Raw genomic sequence first — 12,500 nt, 5'->3', positions numbered from 1 at the left:
TATCTCTCCTACTCCCCCACCCCCCCCCCCCCCGCCTCCCCCTCACCATTCCTCCCCCCCCCCCTCTGTCTTCAATGCAGTCTGTTGTTCAGCCGGGCTGCTGGTATGTGGGGGTCCGGGTGACACCGCAGCTAGGGTCATCTCCCTCCGGCCCCCCACCCCGGACAGGGTGTCAGGCCCTGGTGGTAATTGGACCTGGCCTCAAAGACCCACCCCCCCCCCCCCCCCCCCACCCCCTACAGCCCCGGTACTGGTGGTGGACAATGGGCCCGTCTGACTTTATGGGACGGGGGCGACTGAATGGGTCTCAGTTCCAGCTCAGCGGCCTACGATAATCGCTCAGCAGCCTTGATTCACGAGCCAGCAATCCCCCCTCCCCGGCCCCCCCGAGGGCCTCGTTAGGGAGTTGACAGCCTCACGCACACACACACACACACGCAAATATACACACATGCATACACACACATAAACACACACACATAGGTATACACACACACACATACGCATACACACACACACACACAGCTGAGGACCCAAATAGTGGCAAAAACAATACAAGCACGCAAACACAATGTTGTGTCAACAAACAGATACTACGGTAAAGCAGCCTATTAGAAGCAGTGCCGACAAAACGTCAACGAAGCGAACACAGGCTCCGCCTTATCTGATAACGAACGGCGAGACAACAGCCGACAGACTTTTGAAAACACCTGAAATTTACGAAACATCAAAGCACGGGACGGAGTCAACGCACAAAATGGCGGTAGAGAGCTGCGTATGCCATGTCTCTGAACTGTGATGTAACGAACACACGCACACAAGGGGGCGTGGCTTCATCTACAGGCCTTGTTCACCTTCGCCTGTCGGCCATCTTGGTTGTATTCGCGATGAAACGCTACGAGAGAACGGAACCACGATGGCTGCTCTGTGAACAACAACGACAACAATAACAACAACAGCTCCATGACGTGGAATCAACCAACCCCCAGGGGAACAACCCACCACCGGGTTTACAATTCGCACCGCGGACGTCGATAGCGTCCGCATCGATCTGGATGAAAGCAGCTTGACCACGTATTGACAGACCAGAGGGGGGCGGGGCCTAACGACTGTCACCAGTGAGGGCTGAGGTTGCGTGGGGAATACATCCAACTGTAAGACAGGATGGCCAAAAAAAACACGGCGTCCAATCTCGGAGTTCGCCCCCAACACAACACTGAGCCGGGGATCGAACTAGCAACCTTCTGGTTACAAGTCAACCCCACTCTACCTCCTGAGTTCATCAGACCCGGTCTTCCTCCTTGAGGATCACATATCTGTGTTCGCCGTGGACGAAGCCCTTACGTGCCCACAACGCATCACGAGGCTTCCTGTCTCAGACACCGAACCCGGCCCACAGCCCAGCCCGACCGCAGCATCACATTCCCCCATGACAGAGCTAACCCGCTGCCCTGGTCTGGGTGGGCCTTCTCCTCGACGCTGCTGGATCGCGCCCCGTCCAGATGGGGCGACCGGGGGGTAAGACGAGGAGAGACTTCACCCAGAAACGGGTCCGGGGTGTTGGGGTGGAGTTGGTGGTGAGGAGGGAGGAGGTAGGGGAGGGGGGGGGGGGGGGGGGGGGAAGGGGATCACTACGGTTAGCCAAAGAGTGCGCCGCGAGCCTCAGGTATTTGCTACCGGTGCCAAGAGGACCACCGGTGTGGGAGTACCGAAAGGGGGGAGAGGGGGGAGACGGGGATATACCCCTGGCTGGTGTCCCCCTCTGTTGTCCCCCCCCCCCCCCCCCCCCCCCCCCCGGCTTAGCACCGCCTCGCTGCGGAGGATCCCAACTGTCAGACAGAGCCGGACACAGCGCATACACTGGTGTGTGTGACGGGGAAGGGTGTGTGTGTTCTTGAGACTATCTGCTGTTGTCCTGAGGCAGAGAAACAGAGAGAGAGAGAGAGAGAGAGAGAGAGAGAGAGAGAGAGAGAGAGAGAGAGAGAGAGAGAGAGAGAGAGAGAGAGAGAGACAGAGAGAGAGAGAGACAGAGACAGAGAGAGACAGAGACAGAGAGAGCGAGAGACAGAGAGACAGAGAGACAGAGACAGAGACAGAGACAGACAGAGAGAGAGAGAGAGGGAGGGACAGAGAGAGAAACAGAGAGACAGTAAGAGAGACAGAGACAGAGGCAGAGAGAGGAGGGAGACGATGAGAGAGGGTAGAGAGAGCGAGAGTGAGATTTAGAAGGAGGCTGAGTGAGAGGTGGAGAGGGGGGAGAGAGGGGGGGGGGGACAGACAGCAGCGATTTGCGAGTGTGGTCTAGAACGCATGTCTCTAGTTGACTCCTGGGTTTGTTTTGCTGACAGCTCCCTGTAGCAGGAGATACAAGAGAGGAATGTACAGTGATACTGGGCGAGAGAGAGAGAGAGAGAAAGAAAAACAGGGATGAGAGAGAGAGACTGGGAAGAGAAGGGTGAGAGAGAGAGAGAGAGAGAGAGAGAGAGAGAGAGAGAGAGAGAGAGAGAGAGAGAGAGAGAGAGAGAGAGAGAGAGAGAGAGAGAGAGAGAGAGAGAGAGAGAGAGAGAGATTACAGTGGGAGAGCCGCCTGACCGACTGTTTTTTAATGTGCGGGGGAAATGAAATGCACAAGGCAGCTGATTCTAACTACGTCCTCCTAGCCCGGGCGGGAAGAAGAAGAATGTGCGTGCGTGCGCGCGCGGCGCTGACACGCAACTTGGATCACAGAGAACTCGAGGGCTCGAGCGCTATGTCGTCAGGGGACTAGGAGGGATGGCTCGAGACACAAGTAACTGCCCGGACACACAGCGCGCAGGAAACCACGCTTTGTTTTGTCTCGATGCGCGACATACCCGACGTCACGTGAGGCGTAGTAATACACGCCACCACGCGCGGGACGGAAGAATGTTGTTATGATAAACATGTGCAAAGCCGCTTAACGTAAATACCATGCTGTCACACGACACGGGGCGTGCTCGGGCCAAAATAAAAACAAACCATGACGTCACTTTCCTCGCGCAAAAGGAGGCGCGCGCTTACACCGGGTCACAACTGCACAGCTGCTTCTCACGCGCCCACCTGGTGCGCGTGCGTGGGACTTAAAAGGGGAAAGGTTGTAACACATAGAGTAGTAGCGTGCGCGCGCTCCAGAGAGGCGCGGGGAAGAGAGTCGGTGGGGGGTGGGTGGAGAGAGAAGGGGGTTTGGCCCGTTGGTTTGTTGTTGATTGTTTACCTGCCTGGTGAAGAGGATGGCGGCGTCGTGGTGGTGCTGGTGGTCGTCGTCCAGCGGGTTCTGTTGGTTCTGCCACTTGCAGAAGCTCTTGAGCGTGGCCGCGGCGTTCTTGGTGACCTCGAGCCCCTTCTCCCGCTCCCCCACCACAGTCACCTTGACGACCGTCAGCCGGATGGGGTTCTCGATGCTTGCGTGGCCGTACAGCTTGGACGCGATGGACGCCAGCGTGAGCAGGTAGTGGTGCAGCTCCTTCCCGTACTTCTTCAGCATGGAGTCGTCCGCCACCAGCAGCAGCTCCACCTGTCTGGCGCGAGACACCGACCGTTTGCCACGCGCGCTAATCGACTTGGCCTGAAGCGCCAACCGGCTCCACCGGCGCCGACCGCGCGCTCCCTCACGTTCATGGTCGTGCGCGTGCTCCGCCCGTGCTCCGACAGCGGGTCCATGACGACCCCGGCCCCGTTTCCCCGTCCCGGGACCCTTCGGTCGACGTCGGGATGTCGAGGTGCCCCTTCGTTCGCGCGTGCCGCAGCTCTCGCGCGCCGCTGGCATCGCCTCGAAGCTGAAGCTCTCGCGCGTGTACAAATGGAGCGCGCTCTCCGCGTCCTTGTCCTGCAGGGCGCGCAGGTCGCCCTCGTGCCCTTTCGCCCTGACGAACGGGGTGACGGTGTAGCGCGCGTGCTTGAGCGCGAAGGAACCCTCGAGCCCGCCCCCGCAGAGGTTGAACACGGCCAGGGACTCCGGTTGGGAGTCCACTGTCCCGCGGTAAAAACACTCCCGGTGGAGAGGCGTTGTGGTGGCGTCTCCGCCGCCTTCCGCGCCCATCATTGCGAGCGTGTACTGCTTGTCGAAGTGGCGCGAGACCACGGACTCGTCGCGCTCCATGTCCAACTGAAACCGCGTGCCGTCCAGGTACAAGAGGTACCCCACTTTCCCGCCCCCGTGGTAAATCCGGTCAACCGTGCGCACGACGCCCTCGGACCGGCGCGCAGGTGCGATGGAGAGCGACTCGTTCGCAGGTGGAGTAGGTGCAGGAGGCGCAGCAGCAGTGGAACCAGAGGAGGAGGCTCCGTCAGCGGGCAGCGCGGCTCCCGAGGCCGCCAGCAGCAGCAGCAGGAGCCGCAGCCAGAGCGCGGCGGCCCCGGCGGCCAGAGCGCAAGACCTGCGCGCCATTGTTCATTCCACCGGCGACGACCCGCGCATAACGTAACGTTAGCTCCAGTTAGAAATATCCAGGGGAACCTAGTCCAGTCGCCGGCGAAACTCTCAGAACGGTATCCATCCTCTCGTTGTCCGAACCGGCCCGTGAAAACAATAACAACAACCGAAACACAAAAAAATCCGTTGGAACAGAGAGAGAGATAGAAAGAGAGCGCAGGGAGCGCGAGAGGGGGAGAGGGAGAGAGGGAGAGAGAGGAACAGCGGAGAGAGAGTCGTGGAGCTGAACTTGAGGAACAACACAAAGTTTCCTCTTAATAGGACCGGAGAGAGGAGAGGCCGGCCCCCTTTGCGCTCTGCTGCCGCTCCACCCCCACCCTGCGCGGTACTCTCTGTCTCTCACTCCCGCGCGCCCTGTCTCCCCTCTCTCCCTCCCTCCCCCTCTCTCTCCCTCCCTCCCTCTGTTTTCCCTCTCTCCCTCTCCCCTCCCTCTTTCGCTCCCCCCTCTATCTACCTCTCTGTCTTCCCTTTCTCCAACCCCCCTTTCTCCGTCCTCTCTCCCTCTTTCTCTCCCTCCCTCTATCTCGCTCACTTCGCCGTCGTCCTGCGTTTTCCCAAATCAGAGCGCTCGTGGGATCGTTGGGAGGCAGCTCGCTCTCTTCATCCCACTCAGACGCGGCGCGAGAGCTCGTGTCAGCGCCCAGACTGCAAAACAGTGTGTGAGAGAGAGAGAGAGAGAGAGAGAGAGAGAGAGAGAGAGAGAGAGAGAGAGAGAGAGAGAGAGAGAGAGAGAGAGAGAGAGAGAGAGAGAGAGAGAGAAAACCAATCACCGTTGCAAACTATCGTCAATTTGCAAAAGTTTACCTGCATTTAAATTTTTAAAAGACCTCCCTGCTGTAAAGTATTTGTTCTACTTCCGTGTCCCTTTTAAACTCTTCTTACACTTTTTGTATTTTATAATAGTATTTCGCTTTTTTAAGTGTAGATGTTTATTGTCGTTTGCAAATAAAGCTCTGCTGAATTGAATGAAGAAAACGAAGCAAGAAGGGGAAGGGAGGAGGCCACGTCCTCCGCGCGCAAGCACGAACGTATGCGCGTGCGATCCCAACAATAACATCTTGCTAGAGGCAGAGATACGAGTTGTGATGTGTAGCCTACCTCCGTCTCGCGCGTTCCCTCCTCCCTCCCTTTTGCCTTTTCTTTCGCTTACACATTTTCGACGAATGAAATAAATCCGTTCAAACATTAAAAAAATGTCATTAACAGCGATTAAAAAAAGTTAATGACTTCACTTAACTTAAGGTTAGCCTGGCTTCACGAGACGAAGTCAGTCTGACCTCGAGCGGTCAGTCCAACACCTGTTGGATTCCCTCGGACATCCTTCCATTAAACCCGAGTTATATTACTTTGCGCTTTTCCACTTTAACTCCATAAATAATTAAAGACAGACGTCGCCTAACGGTCTCTGTGCGGACGGATCCGCACAGCGGGAGGGGAATTGATAATTGATGGCCCCTTCCAGAATAGGAACCCGGCGGGATCACCGCGCAGGCGCGGGACGGTTAACGGCGCATGTCTGTCCGCGCGTTCGTGACTCGACGTGGGGTCCGACTCTCCACGCGGGCACCAGAAGGGCTTCCGTGTCTCTGTGTCCGTGTTTTTACAAATCCCCACGTGTTTCTGTTTTGTCACAAAAGTCAATGAGCAGATGATGTCTGAGTGTGTGTGTGTGTGTCTGCTGTGTGAGGGCGTGCGCATGCGTGTGCGCTCGTGCGCGGACGTTGGATCTGTCTGAAGTGAATCGTTTCTCCTCGGGGCAACGTGTGTGTGCACGGCGCTCTCTCTCTGGCTGTGCGGATGTCATACCTGGGCTTTTTTTGATTTCAAGCCGTACATACCTGAAGAAGAATGTAATAACTTTCCTCTCTATTCTGTCTCCCTAGGTCTCTCCCTCCCTCCCCCCTTGTCACTCCCCCACCCTCCCCCCTCCCATCCCCTTCTATACCTCTCTCTCTCCCATCTTCCTCCCTGTCTCTCTGTTCCTCTCCACTCTCTCCCCCTCCGTCTCACACCACTTCCTCTCCCTACATCTCTCCCCCCTCTCTCTCCCTCTCACATCGTGATTCCTCCCAGTTTCTCCCTCTTAACACATCGTGACTCCCCCCCACCCCTCCCTCTCTCCCCCTCTCTGATTCTCTAAAACACATCGTGCCTCCCCCCTTTCCCTCCCCCGCGTCTCTCCCCCTCTGAAACCTTGTGACTCCCCCATTCCCTCCCTCCCTCTCTCTCTCACACACATCGTGCCTCCCCCATCTCCCCCACTTCTCTCTCTCTCTCTCACACACCTCGTGCCTCCCCCCTTTCTCTCCCTCCATCCCTCCCCCACCTCGTGGGGACCCCGGAATGTCCCGGAACACTGGTCATTTATTAATGTGTGTGACTCGCATTTCAGCACTACCTGATAGGAGACCATATAGCTGAGGACCCACTGGGGGCACTTGGGGTGTGTGTGTGTGTGTGTGTGTGTGTGTGTGTGTGTGTGTGTGTGTGTGTGTGTGTGTGTGTGTGTGTGTGTGTGTGTGTGTGTGTGTGTGTGTGTGTGTGTGTGTGTGTGTGTGTGTTTTCATGTGCGTGGTTACAAGGACAATCGTCTGACACTTCAATCACACACACACACACACACACCGCATGCATACATGCACACACACGGGTTCCTGTGTGTGTGTGTATATGTGTGTGTGTGTGTGTGTGTGTGTGTGTGTGTGTGTGTGTGTGTGTGTGTGTGTGTGTGTGTGTGTGTGTGTGTGTGTGTGTGTGTGTGTGTGAATTCGAGTGGGCGAGTGCGGACGTGCAGAGGAACGGGAACATGGTGTTCCGCGCCGCCACCTCCACCCCTCCTGGAAGTTGTCCGGTGGTACGGTCCGTTCATCATCGATGGAACGCACCAACACCAACGCCCCCTGCTAGGCCAACAACAACTGATCATGTGGCCGTCGCCACGCCAACGCCCACACACACACACACATATATATATACGTACACTTATATCAACACACACTCATAGTCACACACATATCTACACGTTCACATACATATATATCAACACACACACACACATACATATCCACACACAAACGCACACACATATCCACAAACACACACATACATGGATACAAAGCCTCACTATCTACGCAAACACACACACGCACACACACAAAAATATTCTCACACATAAAACATAGTAGGAGGTTGAGACTAGTATCACTTTCAGACTGTTTAGTCATTTATCAGACTCTAACCAAAGCCACTTAAAGTGAAATCAGATCCATGCCTTTCAGTCTTACCCTATAGGCTGCCTACAGGTTTGGCTGCGGACATAAGGGTATCGAACCCGGTATCTTTCAAACGCCCTGGCCACTACTATAACACCCAATATAGGTTTTCTAGTATCTAGATTATGATAATCACTCGTCGTTATGTAATGCCAGTCAATGGATGGGGAGAATGATAAGGTCTCACTAAGAGCTCTCTCTCCCTCTCTCTCTCTCTCCCCCTCTCTCTCTCTCCCCCTCTCTCCCTCTCTCCTGGATCCCATACAGTGGATTGTTTGAATCCTTTATAATCCCATCATCTGAACCAGAGTGCTATGCCAAGAGAACCATATGGACACCCACACACACAACACACACAGACATCCCCTTCCCTCACAAACACACATCCCCCTCCAAACTGCATCCACACAAACACACACCAGTTGTACAGTAAGGGTCCCACGTGTGCACTCCTGGCGCAGAGAGCATCATGTGCACGGGCCCGTGTGGCGGGCCACGTGCACTTACACTACGAGAGAGAGAGAGGCAAATCCAATATGGCTAATCGACACAGAAGCCTGTTTACATAACAGCCACTAGCTTCAAACATGCTAGCCAACAGCCTCTAAGTGGTGCTGTTTGAATGCCCCCTAAGCCCCCTTTCTTTCTTTCCCCTCTGTGTCTGTCTGTCTGTGTATATAGATCTACATATCTATATTTATTTAACTATAATTTCAGAGCCCGAGTATAGAATAAATGCAATTTTATGAAATTGACATGAAAACGAAAGTAAAGTCCAATGACTTAAATCAGCTTAGAAGTCTCTCTCTCTCTCTCTCTCTCTCTGACAGGTAGAGGGAGACACTAATGTACGTCAACATAGCGGTCCCATCTGCTCCTCTCTCCTCCTTTCCTCTCCTCAGTCCTCCTCCTCTTATTCCTCTCCTCTCATCCTCTTCTCTTCCTCCTCCGTCTTGTATTCTCTCTTTCCCCCCCCCCCCCCCCCCCCCATCTGTTGCCATGGTACCCTAGAGGTAGGAGGTATGGCTCCCAGAGGTCAGGTAGCCTAGCGACCCCTAGTGATTCCCCAAGGGGTGGGACACGGACACACACACACACACACACACACACACACACACACACACACACACACACACACACACACACACACACACACACACACACACACACACACACACACACACACACAAAACAACCAACACACACTTTCCTTCCCCATCACAGATAAAGGTCTTTAATTTAAATGAAAAAACAACAAACAAAAATCACGTTGAGAAACTCTGGAGGTATCAAAAGGCATGTATAAAAATAGAACCGAGATCGAGGTTACGCTTGACGACACAGGTCAACGCAACCCAAACAGTTGGTCTTATGGAGACACCATCGCATGTCTGAACACAGCACACATCTTGAGATCAAGAACGCTTTCCTTGTAAGATCTCACAATAACATTGACAATTATTACATTTCGATCGCTTACTGCATAGGTCTCGCACAAAGGAATCAGAGCAATAGGGTCAAACAGCCAGTGAATGGCTGAATGAGTCTGTGCAACTTAAAATGAAAAGGTAAAGATGCCATAGCAGCCATTGTTATTCTCAGCAGAGTGAACCTTTAACGAATGGATAATGGTGACTTTTAGTATAAATACTCTTTTTGCACCCGTGTAGACAATGAAATCAGTAGAACTGCACTTAAAACCCCGATCACTCCCTCCCCTGACACAAGCCTAGCTGTTGTGTATGGAAGCACTCTGGTCAACAGGCACGGTTTCTACAGGCATGAGTGAAAATGGTGGTGTTGGAAGCCCCACTCCACATTGATAATTGCAAACAAATATTTCAAATAATATTTTTAAAAAATATAGATGTTTTTATAAAAAAAGTCTAGGTTTTAATTCCAGGTTTTAAACTACAGATGATTTATCGTAAACTGAACACACGGTCATCGCAATGTAAACAATCACATTTGTATTACTTTATTAATGCTGCGTTCAAACCAAAAGACACTTTTGTCGCACGTTCGCGTTGTCGCCAAAGACTGACTGTGCCCACTGCACCGTCAGTCAAAGGACGGCGGAAGGCGTGGCTGACGGATGGAGGAGCTTTCCAGGGTCGTCAGAGCCCGAGTAGTCTCACAGTGCTTAAATTTGCATACGCGATCTGATTGGATGACGGATCCGTCGCTGCCGAAAAAGTTGAACATTTTTCAACTTTTTGACGGAGCCGATGGCTCCAACGGAGCGCACGTATCCACAATGCATTGCGCGTCCGTCCACATTCAGTCAATGGGGATCAGTCAACGGACGGAGGCAGTTGGCACGAGGCGTTTACGTTATGCACGTCACTCAGTGGCCACGCTGTTGAACGCTGATTGGCTGTCATCACGCACATGTCGCGGCAAAGTTAAAATAATTCAACTCGAGCGAAAGTGTCACGCTGCAAATCCTCGTGAATGCTCGCCAGTGCCGGGCAAAAGTGTCGCTCTGCGAATAAATGTTTTCCCGATTAGCGCCTCTACGTTGACTATATGGAATTGTGTCGCCCCTTCGCATTTGGTGTGAACGCACAGTAAGGCTAAAGGTGCGTTCACACCTAACGGGAAGGGCCGACAAATGTCGCGTTTGGTGTGAACGCACCTTTACGAAGAACTAAATCAGTATTCTGCAGTATGTTCATAGTCCCACCTATACTCTTGCTGGTACCAGGTAAGACTCAAAGTATCTCAAAACCAGCATGCTGTACTGTAAAAATATACAGTATTCAATCAATATAATATATTTTACATAATATATATATTGTTATTATATTTATTGTATTGTTATAATATATTTTTTATTATATTTCAATTTGTTTTTGCAATGCACACTTTGGGTTGTGCATATACATCCACGTTTTGTATATATTAAAAACTTCTTATGTTTTATCATTGATTCAACCACTAGGTGAACTGGAAATGACTATGTTAAACAGCCCCCCCCCCCCATCTCCTGTTATGTTGTGTCAGATAGTCTTCGAAAAAAGACAGGCAGATTGCTAGCAACAATCAGGTAGCCAACGTACTTTACGTTAGCCATTTTTGAGTTATAAGATTGATTTAAGGCAAAGGTTTCAGTTTTTCCCATCAACATATTTCAAACAAACAAAATAAAGAAAGAAATCCATGATACCGGAATGATGGACTTGAGAACGAATGAACTTCCACCCAGAACGCCAACAAAACAGACCTCACACTTACCGCCACCATTTTGTCCAGGGGACGATAAACGTTGGGTCACATGACCCTACAAAATGTCAGAGATTGGCTTCTTGGTGTGCTTGGTCTGCTTGGCGGTTGGGGGCGGGGCCTCTGTCCTCGGTGGCAGCTGGTCTATCGTAGGGCGGCACAGGAGACTGATCCGCTGTGGGGTCAAAGGTGAGAAGACAACGTTAACCCTTCAAGGGACGCACAAAAAGATTTGGGCCTAGGAGCTCACCAAGAAAAGTATAGATTCACCCATGAAATTATAATTATATGATTATAGTATATATTAAGGGACCATTATGGTATTTTGAACATTGAGCCCCCTTCCTGGTTTGTCTAGGATGAAATAGAGTGGTTGACACCGAAATGTTGACTATTGGTCCTGTCTTGGGTGTTTGGCTCATTTCGAATGTTATTCATGCCAACGGCCATTTACAAACCTGTCCTTAAAACACCCCTAAGCGTTTGTTTTCAGAAATATGCAAGTCACCCAGTGGTTAGTGGGGTTTGTTGATGTTCCAAATCAAGTATCGTAGCGAAATACAGTTTCTGTTGTGTTTTATTGCAAATTTATGGCATTTTGTAAACCACATTGATTTCTTCTGGAAGACTCTTTAATCATTGACCGGAAACAGAAAGGGGGGGGGGGGTGTTCACGTTTGTAGTCTTTCCGCTCGGTTCTAGCCCTACTGTTGAGACAGAGAACCGAGCGAAAAAGACTACAACCAAACGTCAACAGCCCTCCTTTCCGTTTCCCGCCAAAAACCAACGAGTCTTCCAACAGAAATCAATGGGATTACAAGACTTTAAAACACGACTTAGCATAGCAATTACGCTAGGAGGCTACGCCAGGGGCTACGACGTGGTGCGCTAACCTCTAGCAGGGGTCCCGGGGTGATCACCAGGAGGTACAGTGCCCAGATGGGGATGAGGGAGACGGAGGACAGGGTCAGCAGCCAGCCCAGCCCGGTGGCCCAGGCCGGGGACACCAGCCCCTTGGTCAGCCTGAGCGGGCTCCAGCGCACCAGGGCCCCGATGAAGGTGGCCTGGAGGCAGGGCGGGGGAGGGGCTCGGCGTTAGCTTGATGCTAACTAATTTTTGCTTGGTTAAATAAAGGAGACAAGTGGTTAAATACAAAGAACAATAAATAGTTTAATATTTATTCATAAAAAAATCAGAAATACTCATCTGGGATCAATAAAGTATCATTTTATTTTATATTCTTGTATGAACAGAAAATAAAAAGTATGTTTGTGTACAGCTGTGCGGCGGAACACAAAACTCACACGTCACGCTAAAAAACTAACCGGTCAACTGTCAAAATGTCGCTTGGAAACATGTTTTCCTGGGGGTCAAAGGTCACTCACTATGCACACCACGGGGGTCAGGTACTTCCAGCAGACCTTGAAGAACGGCGAGGGGCTGTGGCCAATCATGTCGCGGATGTGGTCGCTGAACCGCTCAGGGCCTGAACGGAGGGGGAGAGGGGGAGGAGCCAACATGGTGAGAGAGTGGGAGAGGGAGGAGCCAACATG

At 52.2% G+C, this 12,500-nt stretch overlaps 2 protein-coding genes across 6 annotated transcripts in view; both read right to left on the bottom strand.

Moving 5' to 3' along the window:
* adamts5 (ADAM metallopeptidase with thrombospondin type 1 motif, 5 (aggrecanase-2)) overlaps positions 1-4,844 on the bottom strand; it is a 25,970-nt gene extending 21,126 nt beyond the window's left edge. The window contains exon 1 of the mRNA XM_030353443.1: positions 3,233-4,844. Within this exon, the coding sequence (XP_030209303.1) occupies positions 3,233-4,405 (1,173 nt within the window). The 5' untranslated portion in view covers positions 4,406-4,844. The remainder of the gene's footprint in view (positions 1-3,232) is intronic.
* A 4,089-nt stretch (positions 4,845-8,933) lies between these two features.
* Positions 8,934-12,500, bottom strand: part of LOC115541601 (sodium- and chloride-dependent GABA transporter 2) — a 33,522-nt gene continuing 29,955 nt past the window's right edge. For all 5 annotated transcript variants that reach the window (XM_030353401.1, XM_030353400.1, XM_030353399.1 and 2 more), the window contains 3 exons: positions 12,333-12,433; positions 11,841-12,011; positions 8,934-11,122 (listed from right to left, as the gene is read on the bottom strand). In XM_030353401.1, the coding sequence (XP_030209261.1) occupies positions 11,006-11,122; positions 11,841-12,011; positions 12,333-12,433 (389 nt within the window). In that variant the 3' untranslated portion in view covers positions 8,934-11,005. The remainder of the gene's footprint in view (positions 11,123-11,840; positions 12,012-12,332; positions 12,434-12,500) is intronic.

Source organism: Gadus morhua, chromosome 4 (genome assembly GCF_902167405.1).
Source record: "Gadus morhua chromosome 4, gadMor3.0, whole genome shotgun sequence".
NCBI classification, from domain to species: Eukaryota; Metazoa; Chordata; class Actinopteri; order Gadiformes; family Gadidae; genus Gadus; species Gadus morhua.
This window is presented reverse-complemented; position numbering and strand designations above follow the sequence as displayed.